The sequence below is a fragment of the Phragmites australis genome, chromosome 11, assembly GCF_958298935.1.
Source record: "Phragmites australis chromosome 11, lpPhrAust1.1, whole genome shotgun sequence".
NCBI lineage: Eukaryota > Viridiplantae > Streptophyta > Magnoliopsida > Poales > Poaceae > Phragmites > Phragmites australis.
In genome coordinates this window covers 20122733-20140464 of record NC_084931.1, presented here as the reverse complement: position 1 = coordinate 20140464, position 17732 = coordinate 20122733, and the positions used below count along the sequence as shown (strand labels likewise).

General features: G+C 42.9%; 1 protein-coding gene across 1 annotated transcript; it reads left to right on the top strand.

The window, feature by feature from the left end:
- The first annotated feature begins 11530 nt into the window (after nt 1-11530).
- LOC133884040 (NRR repressor homolog 1-like) lies at nt 11531-12058 on the top strand. The gene has a single exon (XM_062323440.1). The coding sequence runs from the start codon at nt 11531-11533 to the stop codon at nt 12056-12058; it is 528 nt and encodes a 175-aa protein (XP_062179424.1).
- The last annotated feature ends 5674 nt before the right edge of the window (nt 12059-17732 follow it).

Here is a 17732-nt window from a genome sequence, read left to right as displayed (position 1 = left end):
TCAGAAGCAGTAGGGTCAGCCTTGGACTTTCCAACAGGTTTAAGCTTTGAGCTCGAGATCTCATCTGACACTTTAGCCTTGGCCTTATGCTTTCTCTTCTTGCTATTCTTCTGAATCATCATCACATGACTAGAGCTTTTCTTAATGCTTTCCTCAGCAGTCTTAAGCATCCCATGCAATTAAGTCACGCTCTTCTCCATGTTGTTCATATGAAAATTAAAAATGAACGGCTCAAAGCTCGTAGGGAGCGACTGGAGAATCACATCTGTAGCCAACTCAGGACTAAGGGAAAAACCAAGTTTTTATAGGCTATCAATGTAACCAATCATCTTGATCACATGAGGACTAACTAGACTGCCTTCTGTCAACCTGCACGCAAACAAGGACTTGGAGGTGTTGAACCTCTCGGCCCTAGCTTGGTTCTCAAACATGCCTCGGAGTCCTACAATCATATCATGAGCATCCACATTCTCATATTGCTTCTGAAGCTCAGAGGATATAGTGGCAAGCATGAGACAGCTAACATTGAGTGAATCATTGGTATGCTTCTCATAAGCCCTCCGATCAGCGGCAGATGCATTATCAGTTGGTTCATCAGGATAGAGAACCTCTAGAACATACTCCTTTTTTTTGTTTGAGAACAATTCTCATATTTCTATACCAATCAATAAAGTTTGTTCCAAATAGCTTTTCCTTTTCAAGAGTTGAACGCAAATTAAAACTAAAATTAGCGTTAACAGTAGGTGCCATGATCTACAATAGAAATAAATATGCAAAGTTTAGCACTATGTTTATGTAAATCTTTCATTAAATAATTTAACCAAAGATACTCCTACTATATGTTTCGAAACCGTTTCCCTCTAACGACATATAGTGGAACAAGATCCATATATGACTAGGTTGTAGTGAGCTTTGGCATCACTGCTAAAAACTTAGGTGCATAGGTAAGCAATATCTTGCTAATCACATCCCTATGTGACTCTTGTTTGTTGGGTGGCATCGAATGCCCCAACGTCTAACTCTATGCCTCGAAGCTCAAACCCATTTTGATAGCTTTGTTAAGTAAATCAACACTATGTGTGTGGATGTCCGAAATCCACCCTAACTGGTTAAGATAAAAGATGACACCCTAATTTGACAGACCTACCAAACAATGATCAAAACCTATGTCAGTACAACTATGGAAGGACATCAATTACTCTTAATTTTTCTAAGGGAGGCTATTCTATCATGTAGACATATCCATCTCATAGAAAACATGAATAAAATAGCATGACATGAACATAGATAAGCATCACAAGCAATCATATTATTTGTGACATAGCATGGCCCATTCACATGGTGATCTCCATCGCCATGGTCCCTGTCCTCCAGGTCATCATGCTTTGAGTCTCCATGGTTATGGGCTAGTCTACTACACCTAATAGCACTAGATAAATTACATGAGAACATAAAGCATCACAAGTCTGCACGCAGGCCGTTATACAATAGCATGACAGCCTTTGGCTGCAATTAACAATGACTCACAGGCCATGAAAATTACACGCATGCATCATATACACATAAAGGCCATGCTACTCATATCATTCCCTGCAAAAACAAGTTAAGTGCACAATCGAATTACGGGATGACAAAAATATGTTATCCTTAAAAGCCCTAGGCTCAAACAACATGGCAGTCCCGCTAGCCGATTAGCGTGCGAGGGGGGGGGGGTTCGAGGGGAAACCCCCCCCCCCCACCACCAACCGCAGGTTTTAGGGCAGTGCCCTGAAAATCTCTCAGTAATACATAGATCGTATCTATGAAATCACTGCGAAAATCACATCAAATTGATCATATCAAGCCGATTCCGAGTCATTCATAATGCCTTAACTTTCATTGGATCAGTCATATTGATCATCGCGTGAGGTTTTCTGGAATCGACGACAACACACACAACCTCGATCTGATGTTCTTCCGACCATGCAATGGTGCATGCTATTAGCTCCGATGGTGATTTCAGCCGGTAGAAGCAAGTCGCACGCGCGACCAGGTGGGAAAGCGAGCTAATCCTTTGGTCATATGGTTCCATCAACTCACACTTCATCCGACCCCAATTACAAGATATCGTGCAATAACCAATCCATCACATGAACTGATCAAGATCCAATCTTTTACTACCACATAGCATCTATATGTGACTGATCTAGATCAAAAAAAACTATACAAGATGGCTTTGATACCACTGTTAGAAAACGGGTAGGCACGCTAGCCTAAAACAAAAATTTTCTACCACATTCATCTAGAAAATCATACTAGTAGGAGATCATATATCGTTACTACTCGATGCACAGTGTAGCGGAAGAAGAGCGTCGTGCGCATCAAACTCCTTAAACAGCTTCTCGGTCAAAACTGCAACCAGTCCTGCACAGATTGTCATGCTCCTCGACCAACTCTGAGTAGGTGGTCGTGCTCCTCGACCAGTTCCTCGACTAGCTCCCGATTAGGTCTGTCGCGACCTCGACCAGTTTTAAGTGGTCGTGTCATGCTATCCAACCAGATCCGAGTGGTCATGTTGTGCATTTTGACCAGATCCGAGTGGTCGCATTGTGCTTCGTGACCAGTCCCGAACACATCACGATCAACTCATCAAGAAGATCAGCACCACAATAGTTGTAGCGCCTCTACAGTACCCACACGTACTGGGTAGAAATGTCGAGTGCTGATGTGCTAGCACATCGCGCGCGGCTAGGGTTTTGGGAGATCGTGTGGAAGGCTACGGCTAGGGTTTCAAAATGGCTCAACATCTGCACGCCTCACCCCATGCCTCTCTTTATATAGAGGTCGCTAATGGGCTCCCACATTGGAAGCCCTTTAGGAATCTAACACCTCATGGATCACAATCTAATCAAACCCATATACGAATCCAATTCGTATGGTTTGTTGTAACCCATTAAGTGTGTGACCCGTTAGATTCATGTACATACGGCTACGACTTGGAAACCCTTTCCAAACCAAAATCAATAGCGGTCCCTAGAAGGACATATTGACTCCAGAGTATACACAAAAGATCATATCGGTTGAACCTTGATATACAGATGCATTGATCCCTTCACTTCACAATACCACTCAAGCTCAAGGTGAGATACATGCCACCTTTGTGATACTCGACCATTCACTCAATCAAGTAGTGGATTCATCATGATTAAGTCTTTAATCATATTGGCATGGCCATACACTTTCTCAATCCACCTTCCTCGAGGGGCCTAGAGATATCTCTCATGTTATCAAGGAGGGGCAAATTCCATGTTGATCGCTCATACCCCACGACATGTTTCATGACAAATCCGACAACTACCTTTATGATTATCCAGTTACGAAATAGCGTTTGACAGCTCCAAAGTATGTAACACATTCTAGGAATCAATGACGATCTCAGGTCTAAGGATCCTGTAGGTACACTATTTGAAATAACAACTAATGGCACATCATAATTACAATCCCAATAATATCTCAAGGTGGATCTATCCGATATTATGTTCTTCAACATAAATATCCACATTATTGACATGATATCTCTATACCTATGATTCATAAAACATAATTATCAATCAATACATGTGCTGATCTTATGTATCATCACAATGATATACAATCAGGGATCAATTAAGAATAACATCATGATATAAACAAAGAGTTTCATGAATAAGTCACATACTTGCCAATCAAAGTAAACAATAGTCATTCTTGGAATAACACGTTATTCAAAAGTACATGAACATAGATGTGTGATATAATTATCTCTATGATTGCTTCTACTCCAGCAGAGGGTGTTGCAGCCTCTACTTCCACTTCAGCTGCTTTCAAGCTTACACTAATAGTGTTTGAGGGGGAGGTACACTCATTGCGTGAGACCCCTCAACACATTCAGCGGCGTAATCCTCCACATATGATGATTGGTGATATCAATGAGAGGGTAACGATGTCCAAATCTGCTTCTCATGCTCATTTTACCGATTCTACATTCGTTGCTTGGTATGATAGGCTTAGATCTTTCTTAATAGAGCATGGGTATGTGATGGTGTCAGTTGATAAAATTTTGTTTACTCTCAGGCATGACAATGATTTCTTACTTGTTCAGATATATGTGGATGATATCATTTTTAGTGGCTCTTCTCATGCACTTGTGGCCAAGTTTGCAGAAACTAGGGGTAGAGAGTTCGAGATGTCGATGATGGGCGAGCTCAACTTCTTCCTTAGGCTGCAAATATGGGCTTTGGTTTTTTGCTTCCTCTTCGCTTTCTCTTCGAGATTTTTCATATGCGGATTTTGCTAGTTGTACAATTGATAGGAAAAGTACCTCTGGTACTTGTCACTTCTTAAGTACTTCTCTTGTGTGATGGTCTTCTCACAAACAATCTAGCATTACGTAGTCTACTGCTGAAGCTGAATATGTAGCTGTTGCTAGCTGTAGCTCACAGATTTTATTGATGGTTGCTACTTTGAGGTATTTTGGGTTGAATTTTAGGAGTGTGTCATTTTTGTGTGACAACACTAGTGCCATAAGCTTAGCCAATAATTTAGTTCAATACTCCAGAACCAAACACATAGATTTGATATTCCACTTTCTAAGAGACCTCAATGAGAAGGGAGACATTGAGTTGAGCTACATAGATACCTAATATCAGCTAGCCGATATATTCACCAAGCCTCTATATGCTATAAGATTTGCCATCACTATTGCATTGTGTGAGGGGGCGTTGTCCTTTGTACATACTCTATTTTACTTTTTTTGCATTTGCATTATATTTCAATATGTAAGATAATAATCGTAGTTGAGCTTTGACTTATATATTTTTAGCAATTTCTATTGCTAGACTTGAATTTGGACTAAGTTGAGTAGTTGTGTGGAGCAATATTTTAATCTTAGGATCTTCTTAATGCTTTGACATGACACATTTCAAGCAAGTTTGCTTTTCTTAAAGTGAAATTTGGTAATTTTATGAATCATGTAGGCTATGAAATGCTATATTTTTTATCACCATGTTCGTAATTGCTTAGGCTTAGTCAATGCTTACGTTAAGGCTAGTTTCATGAATATCTTGCTCTAGACCTTCTTGATCAAGACAATGGATTAGGAAATATTACATTATATTTTTCTTTGTTAAATGTTTTGCTCATATTAGAACTTTGGGGAACATGTGTTCCTTATGTCATAAACATACTACTTAACTTGATCTTGTGACCATCTTGATAACTTGTGTGAATCGAATAATAATGAAAGATCAAGTCTCTTGTGCTAAAATATGATCCAATATGGTTGTCTTGAAGCCTCATGGTGTCTGCCGTACCTAGTAGCACGACACTTTGCTTGGATAAGAGGCAACTTGAGGATGAAATGAAATTCAAATAAATGTGCCTAACTGTTTAATTCTTTTTAATCACTTAATCAATCTAAGTCTTGATTTTCTATGTGAGCATTTGCAAAGCTTACTATCATGAATGCTTGTATGCCTAGTTTGAGATTGAAGTTGGTGAGTTCTTAATGCTTATCCTTCCTCGGCACGAGTGGATGCTTATGTGGTGGCCACCTTGCACATGATTCGGCTACGTGAAATTAAATGTGCCAATCCACTCTTCGGGTTTAGCTTATCAAGCTTCATGTTCTTGTGTCACTATCTCTTTTTAGCGTCTATGCAATTGTGAGCTCTGTCCTCTCCTTTTCGGAGCCCTTTTGACATTTCTATTACTTGCAAATACTTTGTGGTATACTTATAAAAGCTCACTAGGATTGCATGTTTATACATTGCATAATGTTTTGTCTTTGATGTTTGCATTACCAAAGAGGGAGAGCATATGCACAAAGAAGAGAATATGCTACAAAGGAGGAGAAATAAGAAAATTTGTAACAAATCTCAAAGAAAAATGAGAAATGTGCATTCATCAAGGGGAGCATTTGTTTTTGAGTTTTTGAGCTTTTCTTGCCCTTTTAAGGTTTTATATTGTCTTTTGCTATCTTCTACCTTTTTCATTCTGTCTTATGCCAAGTTATTTGTGTTTACTCTTTCTCGAGTTTTTGTCACTTGGATGCGCTTCACTTCTTCTATCCCAAATCTTTGTGCCTTGAGGGTTGTAAATGCACTCATCAATAGGGAGATTGAGAAACCAAGTGGAGAAGTTCCTTGGTTTGTATATGATGAGGTATTGACAATAGTTGATATGTCTTGAACTTGGTTAGCATATGTTTGTGGATGCTTGTTCTTGTTCATGTCTAACTTGAGTTGATGGTATTTAGAATTGGCGAATTCTTCTTTGTACGTAGAAAAGTTACACACACTGGAAGTTCTGGTGTGAACATCGGATGTTCCGGTGTTCACCGAAAGTTCCGGTGTGGACAGTGTATACGCCAGACTATTTTTGCATAGAGCAATTTTTCGGGAAAAATTAGAGATCAATGTATTGGAAGGTCTGGTGAGTGTGGTGGCTACACAGGAGGGTAGCACCGGGAGCATTTTTAGTGCTGAAGCAAAAATGAAAGCAAATACTAGATGGTCCGGTGATAGACTTTGAGAGCGCTAGAGTATTTTCTGCAGAGAGTAGATTTTTAACGCCAAGTTTGATTATGTATGTCAGATAGTCCGGTGCTGAGATTGTGAACACCAGAGAATGAACCAGATCTTTTATTGCATAGAGGTTGAAGAAAAGTGGTTTGGTGGATTGGCACACACCGGATTATCCGGTGATGGATATGAGATTACCGAAAGCTTTTACCGGATCTTTTCTTGCAGAGAGCAAATTTTTCAAGAGTGATGGACATGATTATCTGGTGATGGATTATCTGGTAATGGAACATATAGTGTTACTCTCACCGGATAGTCCGACCTTTAGAGCAGAACACACCGAAATATCCAGTGTTCACGTTTTCTGCAGGATGTGCTCTGAGTTAAAGTTTTTGATTTTGTGCTAACCTAGAGATGTTTTAGAGTATGAAGAAATGTGTTTGCTTGTTTTAAGGTGTGCATGTGATGGATGCAACTTGGCGATCGACGACGGGTGATCGGGACTAAGCGGGTGCTTGGTGCCGGACGATCAAGGAGGGCGGGACAGAGTCAAGGGTGATCCTAGTTGTACACATGAAGGTTAAGCAAAATATGAAACAGATGATGAAATAGCGTGTTGATAAAGTCAAGCGAAGGGGATGCCGGTGCAAGTCATAAGGTGGTCTGAGGGATCTGAAGCGGGAGAGACTTGCCGACGGTCAAGATCGCAAGACGGATGACACATGCTATCATCGGAGCGCTTGTTTCAGGTGGAAACAACTAGCAGCTAGTCACGCTTTGAGAAGCATGCTAGGGTTTCACAGTTTTGCCTCAAAATCATGGGAGGACTGAAGGAGTACATGGTACCATCACAAAGCTTGCGTCAAGGTAAAACTACGTTGTGAAGGCATCGCAGCTATCCTATAAATGAAGAAGAAAATAGACTAAAATACCTTCGATGGTAGGTAGAAGTGTACTATAAGAGAAGAGTATTTTGGGAAAAACTAGAAAAACTTAGAAGTCAAGTTTTCTAGACCTATAAATAAAAGGATAGGGCTATAGGAGAGGGAGAATCAGCCATTTGAGCCCCTTGTGCTACCCATATGAGAGCATTGTGTTTGGATTTTAAATGAGAGGATGATGAGTGCTTAGCTTATGTAATAGGTGAGAGTTGTGAGAGGAAAATCTTTGTAATCCATCTAAAATATGGCAGATCTCTTTGAGTAATGAATATTTTGTTTCATATGCTTAAATTCTCCTCTTTCTAGTTTTTCTCTCTTGGTTCCCTTTCCTTGTGTGCAAGATTTTCTTTTTCGGTGTTGATTTTCGTTTTTCTATTTAGCTGAAATTTTAACACATTAAGAGGTTGTTCTTATTGATGCTAAAGATATAAAATTCACATACACATACATATGTGATAGTCTTGAATTTCTTTGCCTTTAGATCATCATCTTAGATATTTTCTTCACCCAGTGTTCATCTCTTGTTCTTTGAGTGATCTTTTCTCAAGATTCAACCTTTATGTAGGGATGAATTATTGATTGGTTTGCTATAAAACCTAGTGTTCGATTTCAACTATAAGATATATTTTTTATCGAATCTTCTAGTTTGGTTTTTTATCTCTCTGGAGTTTCCGGAATTTTTAGATAGATATATTTTTTTCACTATGTATTTGTGTTGTATTTATTATGATTTTTTTATAAAGATACGTTAGATATTAAAATAGAATAAGATCATTAATTTTAAAAAAAATTATTAAAATATCTATTCACCCTGTAGTCTCCATCGGACTTATTGAATCATTCCGCTATGGGGCTATGAAGCTGAGCATTAGCAACACCAGTGGTATCCGACCCAACGCATCTCCTTCCCACGGATTTTTTATGCCGCCACATGGTTGTTTAATTTACACAGACCTCTCTGGTACCCCACTCAATCACTATCAAAGCCTGATAGAAAGTAAAAGTGGTGGCGTGGTGCTACCAAAAACCACTCATATGATCAAACGCCGGCCAGATCCATGTTTAACTGTCACTGGATTTTCTCTGTGGCAGCTTATTATCAGTCCGAATCTTTCTGCCACGATCGGCAGTAACATGAGAGGACTTAATATTAAAGCAGCAGCACGTCACCTCACCGCATCGAGACCTGCAGGCTTTCGGCGCGTGACAACACGACGAGGCGAGTCGTGGAGCTGGGACTTGACCGGCCGGCGTTGCGTGAAGCACGCCACGCCGAAGCGCACGGTCGTCGTCACCAGTGCCTCCCGGTCTGACGTCACATGCCTGTCGTCATGAGGAGAGGAAGGAGCAGGACATATTCTCTTTCGCTTTCTGTTGGAATCCGTCTGTCGTTTGCGCTTACGTTCAAATGCCGATGGCGATGGAGACGTGGAATGGAGCCCTCCTTAAGTTGCCCGTTTTGCCCATGGACTTCATTGCAATGACACTAAGATCATCTTTAATTATATTCTCATTATTTCGTTCCCTTTTCGATTCATTTTTCTGTTCTAATTCTTTTTATTTTCTCTTATCTTCAACAGTTTCTCTTCAAGAGGAATTGTGAAGTGAAAGGAGAGAGAATTTCGCCTGGAGAGAATGACCTTGTAATCCCTTCGTGATGAAAACCGTGAAAGAAAATCGTTAGAGCGCTGAAGGGAACAAAAATTTCATCGTAAAGAGATTATAGACCCTGAAGGAAAACCGTTAAAAATAGTTTAAAAGCTACCTAAGGGTGATTCCATCCGAATGTATTAAGAAAGGGGATCTAATCAGTAACGATGGTACGCCCTGCTTGGTGATGGTATAGATCAGTCATTTGAACGGGCGGCTACTCAATACAGGGGTTTCAACTTTGTTTTATAATTTTTTTTACTGATAAAAAGATTGAAATTTTGGTAATTTTTCATTATATGCTTTGTGGATCTACATATCAGTGGGACAAAATTCTTAAATTAGATATTTCAATTCCCTCTAAATTTTATTGAAATATTAATCCCTACTCAACAGTGGATGTTCCCCTGTTTGATAGGACGAGAATCGTGTCTAGTGCTGGCAGTTGCACGAACGTAGTACTAGACCTAGTAATATTTTTGGACGACTGGATCCTTGGTCACAGTTTTTAATGCGCGGGCCGGGCTCAGCTTGTGTGGCCTTGGACCTGTGCAAATACGATTTGAGCCTGTGCACAAATTTTAAGAAGACTTGAACTATACGGTACGGTTCATGTGAAGTGTGTATTGGCTTGTGCGCTAGGCAACGAATAAAAGATCGGCGCTGGAGTAATTTTTAGTGGGAACTAGAAAGACCGCGCAGCCGGCATAAGCGTCAACGTTTCGCGCGTTTATTTAATCGTCTGATCCAATCAGGAGGCCGGCGCGTGGCTTGTAGCTGTCGGCTGGCTTGAGCTTCTGTTTTTGGTTTTTCTGAAAAACTATATTTTGTTTTTTTAAAAACTGCTTTTGAAAATATATTGTTGACTTTTACAATAAATTTTCGGTTTCTCAGCATATAATTTCTCAAAAAAGTTACTCTCAATGAGCTTCTCAGCTTCTAGTTCATTTTTCTCAGAAGCAGCTTCTGGCTTCTCCAGAAGCCACTTCTCAGCAAACTCGTTTGTTCTGGCTTTTGGCTTCTAGCTTCTGACTTCTGAGCTTCTGACAGAAGCAGAAGCTAGAAACAGCTGGAAACAAATAGGCCCTAAAGCATCTTTAGAAGTCTCCTAATCGTATTTTCTGTAGTTAAATTTAGAGAATTTTATTCTAAAATTCAGTTTTAACGACTTCCTAATATTATTTTCAATATTTACCCACTCTCAAAAACGATTATCTCACTATCTATTTCTAGGGAGTGTCCCCTCGCTCCCTATCCAACCCGTCCTCACCCACCCAAATGCCTATGTCCCCTGCCCGTAGTGCTCAATCAAGCCGTAGCGGGTTCTCGCTCTGGGCGAGAAGCGTGCCTACCTCGATACCCTCCAAGGAGTGGCTCGTGACACGGTCCAACAGCCGTGGCTCGATGGCCGCGAGCGTGTCGCCGTACACGCACCAGCTCCAAAATGAGGGCTTTGGGAAGAAATCCGCATTGCTCCTCCGCTAGTACCACCGCCCTGCCGCTGACACCACTGTAGCCATCCCGCGGCATGAGTGGACGAGAGATCATTCCGTCAGCAGCAGGTTGCGTAGAACTCCATCCGGCGAATCAGAATTTGTAAATGACCTCACCGTCGCTTTGCATCCTTCCAATCTCCCACCGTTACTCAGGCTTCGATCCAAATTGCAATTCTTGGACACCGATGATGTGCTTGGAGCTATCAGGCACTCACAACAATACAGTATAAGGTGGCTTCAGCACTAAAAGGGGCAAAGGATGGATTCTTAAATTCCTGCTCTTTATTGCTCAAATTGATCCGCCAAACTAGTTAAACTCCAAAAAAACCATGGCTCTTAATAAAGAGCGTTTTGGTTTGACGGAGCGTTTCGCCGGACTTCTTGGTGGCTAAGGCGCGGTGGCAAGAGCGCCCTAGGTGGTGGGGAGCGGTGGCCACAGGCACAGGTGTGGGCTCCTCAGAGACACTGTATATTTGGGAGAGAGATGGAGTTGATGGTTGGGATCTACTCGTCAATGAGATATGAGAGAGAGTCGTTAAAATATAAGAATTATGATATATAGAGTGGGTTGAAAAGTATAATAATATATGGATGAAATATTATTAAAAAACTCCCTATACAAGGATATAGAAGATAAGTTTTAAAATATCTCTTTTAACATGATCCTAGATCGGTTCTTTATTCCCTAGATCACGAGCGAATCTCTGTCCCTATAAATTTACTCGCCATCGACCCCTCGACGACGTTATCGGCAGCAGCAAGCGAGCGCCCCCTTCACGCTTGACCTCACCTCTCCTCGAGTGTTTCCTCCTCCTTGCACTCGTAGATCACAGCACGCGCCGACGCGCGGCATTGTTTGCTCAACTAAGCTGCAACCAACCAGCTACTAGCTCACAGAATCGTCATGGACGCCACCACGGCAAGCGGCGGGAAGGCGGTGCTGCCAGCCGGCAGCGACGCCGCCGCCCCGTCGTCTGGCCGAGTTGAGCGGCAGACGCCGTTGTCGGACGACGCTGCGGCTGCGGCAGTCGATGCGCCTGTGGCGGCAGGCGCGGAGGGCGGCGGGGGTAGCGCCGGCGGCGAGGAAGACGATGACGACGAGCAGGTGGAGAGGTTCTACGCGCTGCTGGCCAACATCCGGGCCTTGAGGGGCGCGCACAGGGCCGCCGACACGGACGGCGCCGAGACAGATGGCGGCTGCGGGGCGAGAAAGCGGGTGAGGAGCGCGGACCCGCCGTGGAGGCCGGCGTTTAGGCTGGAGGACTTCGAGGAGGCCTCTCCGACGACCGACGACGCGCGGCGCGCCAAGACGAGGCGGAGAAACGAGGCGGACGGCGAGGAGAGCGGAGCGCGTCCAGTACTCGCCCTCGCGTCAGCGAACGTCGTCGCCCCCGCGGCGCGCGGCTGTACGGCTCGGCAGCCGCAGCAGTAAAAACATGTGACGAGCCGCCGCGCGCGCGCGATCGAGCTACGCGCTTCGCATGCGTCGAGTGTATGTGTGATGCAATCGAGGCATGCACCAGCTGTGTAAATCTGCCTTGCATTTGCATCTACCAAATCTGGTCAAACTAATACAAAATGTATGAGGAACATGTGTAATTTGCTACGAAAAGCAAGTGCAATTTGGTAGTTGGTGATGGAGCGCGCTAGCTGCCGTAGGGACACCACGGGAAACACGCACGATCGAGCCGGTCATTCGACACCATAATTTCTTCACGTGACCCCACTACCAAAACCGAGAACTGTCACCAGAAGCTAGCATTTCTCTCTTCCTTCGTTCTCTTATCAATACTATATTCTAACGGTGGTGGCAGGATAGGCGTCCTCTCTAGCCTCTGCTACTGTAGCAGTAGCCCTATGTATGTATATGTGTACATATATATGTATAAACATATGTATATATATGCGTATACATATATGTATGTAATTTTTTTTCTGAGAAATTCTAGAAAAATGTGAAAATAAATATTAGTTACATTAATAAATTGGTTGAAAAATCCAAAATGCAAAGAAAAATATCTAAAACACACAAAAATATGAAACAAATTTTTTTAGGTTAGTATTACTTTTCACCTGCATGTTAAAACTATGCGCATGCATAAAAGTACTATCGTTTTCTCTATAATTGATTTAATATATTTAATATTAATAATTTCATAAATAAATATTAAAATGTACAAAATTTGTGAACTTAATTTTTTACCTTCTTTTGTCATGCTCTACACAGCAAAATAAAAACGAGTACCGTGTAAACGCGCCAATCATACTAGTCTATATATAAAAAAATCTGATATGACCTTCTTTATAGCTAGCGTACAAGGATTGTTGGAGGCGCGCTAATTCATGGATCACACATGTGGTCAAAGTAATGTTTCCGTGAATAGGTTTTCGTTGGATGTTTAGAAAGATAGAATTCTTAGTGATGCAGATAGACCAGATACATATATTATTCGATCATTTCATATGTCTAAAACTCAACTACATTAGCAATTCAACAAGAAATTAGCAATATACTTATATACAAGGAACATGCTTGAGCAAAGTCGAAGGAGTTACTATGGCCCAAAATGTTGGTTATAACTTTGGTTAACTTTTTGGTTACATTAACAAATTTAAATAAAAAATCTTAATGACAAATTTGTAGAACTCATCAAGAACTACAATTTTCATATGAAGATCATCTTCCTCCAACTCCGTATGAAGAAATCATATCTCCAGAAGACACCTCTAATAGTAATCGGATAGTCCAGGGTGAAGTGTTGTCATATTGTAGCCAGGGTGGGCCGTGGCCCCTTGGTCCAATAAATTTTCAGTATTTTGTATTGTATTTTTTACATTTTATAGGATATTTTGGAATTAATCTCTGATATTTCATTAATTCGGTCTCCCTATGATCCAGTTGAAACCTATTTAATTACATCGGCCCTCTGTGAGTTTCGTCCAAGCTTTGGAACTGAATAGTATTTGAATATATCTAATTTTATTTTCAGATATCTGATATCAAATATATAGCTATCTTTCAAGGTCTAATTTCAACTCTAACATTAAAAAAAATATTCGGATATCTGATTTCGCTCGATCGTGAGATATTGACCCAGTTTAACCCCCCAAACCGCGTTAGATTTTACATATCAACTTTTTTATAGTTTCCGTGTTACCAGGGCTTGTGTCGTCATGTCATGTGAAGCAGGCGAGCTGGTACGCACCTACGCGCCAACTGTTAGGCCTGAAAGTTTATAATAAAACTTAGGTTCACCTTCATCTCTAAAGATTTAACCTTTTAGAAATATGTCTCTATATTTTAGAGATTTTTTGTCACTATATATACGGGCAGTATCTTTTATTGTAAACACAGATAAATAAAAAATAGACAACCTTTTTTCTACATTGTGTCTCTCTTTTGCAACCGTTCTCTTATGAAAACACTGGACTACGCTCGGTAGCAGCAGTTTCGCAATACGTTATCAGCACAAGACTCTGCTCAGAGATAAGCTAGGAAATCACGTTTTGCTCACAAGGATTAAAAGGTACGAGATCGTTCAGTATGTTTTCTCGATGCTACTATTCGTGACTAAATAGATCTGTGAATCGTATAGCCCGTAGCAATGAACAGTATAGAACAGATCTATAGCACCATGTATACATGAATAGTACCGAATATGTAATGAACAATAGCTACCGAGATTGATCTACATAGCAAAGGCATCACGGCGAGATGGTGGGGCTCGCAGCCACCGACCACCACACCGCTGGCTAGCAAACCGGCGGCCAAACACCCCGCACAGATCGAAAAAGGAAGAGGCATGACACCTCGCCAGTCGGGCCTGATGGCCGTCCTCCACACCGAATGTGATGGCTATATGGCCACCACCACAAAATCGAAAGAAAGAAAGAAAAAAAAGGAAAAGTACATCGTCGGCATGAAGCCGGTGACCTTTTGGAGCTCCGTCGCGCCACATTCGCCGCCAGACCATGCATCGTTGCAACCTCCACGATCCATGCCGGCGTTGCCCCTGCATGGGCAATGGCCTAGCTAGTGCTACCCGCTCCAGCCGCCATCCGAAGCGCATATCCCACCCCTTGGCTGCCTGTAACACGCCACCTCCTCCCTCACCTTCACACGCTCGATCGCCGTTGCTTGAAGCCAGCCGCCCACTGCCACACAGAACTGTCGCACCACTGAATCGCCCGAACGATCGGGCCACCACCTGCCAAACGTGCTACCGAAAGCAGCTACCCGGATCGATGTTGCTGCCTGCCTTGCTGCTCTCGCACACCATATCTTGATGCGCCACTCGCCGTCGGCCCGATAGCCCTGCATGAGTGCTGCTGTGCGCCGACCGTCATCGAACCAAGTGGTGGCTAGTGTTCCAAAACCCTACCCCCCCCCCCCCCCGGTCTTTAGTAGATGCGGACATTTGGGCCGAGTCGATCCAAATGCAAAGAATGCTGGCCCAACAAAGGTGAAAATCGAGAAAAAAAAAGGGGACAAAAGAAGAGAAAAAGAAAAAACACCTGAATTATTCTTCTAGCCCCCTGGTTTTTCTAGTATTTGAGCGTAATCCCTTAAATTTTGTGTTTAGACCCCTGGTAGTTCTAAAAATTATCTAGAAGCCTTGGTTTTGCATAGAAATACCCCTAGAATTCGATTTTGTATCTTTTTTAGCATTTGTGCAGTGCCTAATTATGTAATTATTGTTTCTATGTTGTTAAGTATTATTTTTACTGTTTAAATTGCCTGTTATGTATTTAAATTTAGTATAATTCATATAATAGCATAGAAAATATCAAAAAATTTGCAGTAATCTAATTTAGCAACATGATGCAACTTTACTAGTAGTAATATTTGCATTATTAAATATGAGATGACTGGCATCACAAACAAGGAGTTACCATATTTACCTACTATTACCATTAGAAACATAATATTTCACTGTTTTTCTCCCTTTGCTCTCTCTCTCTTGATGCCGACCCGAGCTCCCTCCGACCGATCTCTCGCTGGCCAGAGCTCCCACCAACCCGAGTTGCAGTTGGGCTCACAAAGGTGGAGAGGTGGCGAATCCAGTCGGACTCAGAGGAGTGTCACCGGCGGGGATGCTGGATTTTAGGGCGGCACCAGTGGGGAGTAGAGGAAAGCGGCGATGCCCTCGGCGGTGGTGGAATTGGGTGTGGCCCCAGGGCAGCAGCGGGGTCATGGCATTACGGTTGTGCATAGTGAAGAGCTTCTCGGCGATGCGTCTACCTCTAGATCAACCGTCCACCACAGGTAGAGGAGCGAGGAGAAGACAGGGAGCGGAAGAGTGAAAATCCTGAGCTGCGTCATGATGTGGTAGTGCGACAATCTAGTGAGTGAAATCAGTAGGGGATTTGGAGAGCAGCAGGATGAGGTCATTGGCATTGAAAGAGATGACTGGAGCCGCAACAATTGGTGGCGATGGTGGTCCTACATGGAGAGCGAGTCTTTAGGGGAGGGGGAGAGAGAAAGGGGATTATAATATCTAATGTTATTTGCTTTAGATTGTACCATCTGGATTTTCAAAATTGTGAGAATCATAATCTAGATTGTTAGAATCACCATAAAAATAAGCAAACTTTATTTCGTCGTTTGCGCTTACATCGTCTCACTGACGTACAACACCATCGATGTCATCCCTGCTTGATGTGAGAATGACCGAGCTGCCCGGGGGAAATTTCATCAGCTACACGGATAAAGAAAGAGGACCCGTGCATGGGGTCCAGTTTCTCTCTCCAAAATCTGCTAATGATAGGAATGGCGGTCAGACCCGTGGATTTGGGTCCCCGCAGCTTTTGCACCCACTGGGTGCGGGTTCAGATGCTAAATTCTACCCACGAGTCTAACGGGTTGGGTACCCGGACTATGGCAAGTTGGGCGTGGGTTTGTACGTACTCCTTGGGCGCCCATTGGTAACCCGAACATGCCGCAACACCTCACACAACCCAGCTAGCTAGTCTAGCCCACTCTGGCACTCGGGCATGGGGCACTCACGTAGCCCAACCAGCCAGCACTCACTCCACTACCCATCGCCACTCAAGCATAGGGCACTCATTGCCCAACCCCCGCCACCCCTTTGGTCTCACCTCCACGCGACCACACCAGCTCGCCACCCTTTTGGCCCTCTGTGCTGCCGTGCTAGCACCATCCGCGTCAGCCCCCTTTGTGTCGGCGCCCTCTATGCCACCCCCTCTGAAGCAAAGTGGTAGGCTCTAGCGGTCGAAAAAAAATGAAAGGCACCGCAGATCCCAAAAAATGGACATTCGGCTTGGTTCGGGGTAGCTTCGGTGGGGGAGAGAAGAGAGGGAAAGGAGTGGAAGAGAGAGGAGGAATGGAGCTCACCGAACTGCAGTAATGGAGGTCAGTGCATAGGGAGGGGAGAAGCGATAGGTCTGTGCAGTAGCTTGGGCCCAACAGGTACCCACTGGGTTTCAGGTCCCCGTTGAGTTTGTACGTGAGGCATTTTTTAACCCGATTAGTAATTCGGGTGTTGATCGATTTTTAGTTTTTGGGTTCCGTGAGGGGTGGATTTTTGTTGAACCCGTACCTGATCCGATCAGTTGCTGTTCCTAGCTAATGAGTGATGGCCTCTAACGCCGTGGTTTCTCATGGTATCGATTGCCATTTGCAAATCTGCAACTGTCAATGGTGTATCGCTTAATTTCTTGTTTTTGATAAGACAAGTGTTGTGGCCAGTGCCGGCGGCTGCTCGACCTGTTCGATTTGAACTAGTGCAGCTAGAAGCCTAGAAGCGTCAGTAATTTGAGCTAGTGCCGTTGCCTAATATATGAAGCTGCGACCGCTGTCGACGGGGCCACGACTGCTGGAGAGGTTTTACGCAGGTTCAAAATTTTGTCGGGCATTTTGTTTCGCTCTCTGGTGAAATCACCGAACACTACTATAATAATTATTTTTTAGACAGTCAGGACGTCTTTATATAGGTGGGTTATATAGCGAACCACCTAAGCGATTTTTAGAGACGAGCGACATAAGAAGTTACCTATGTAAAAGTTATTTTCATAGACAGTTTATTACGTGAACCATCTCTAAAAATTAGATGATAACACAGACGGTTCACATAAAAAACCACTTA

What these genes read in the sequence shown, in the direction of transcription:
- LOC133884040 (XM_062323440.1), top strand. Translation starts at nt 11,531, where the DNA reads ATGGACGCCACCACGGCAAGCGGCGGGAAGGCGGTGCTGCCAGCCGGC.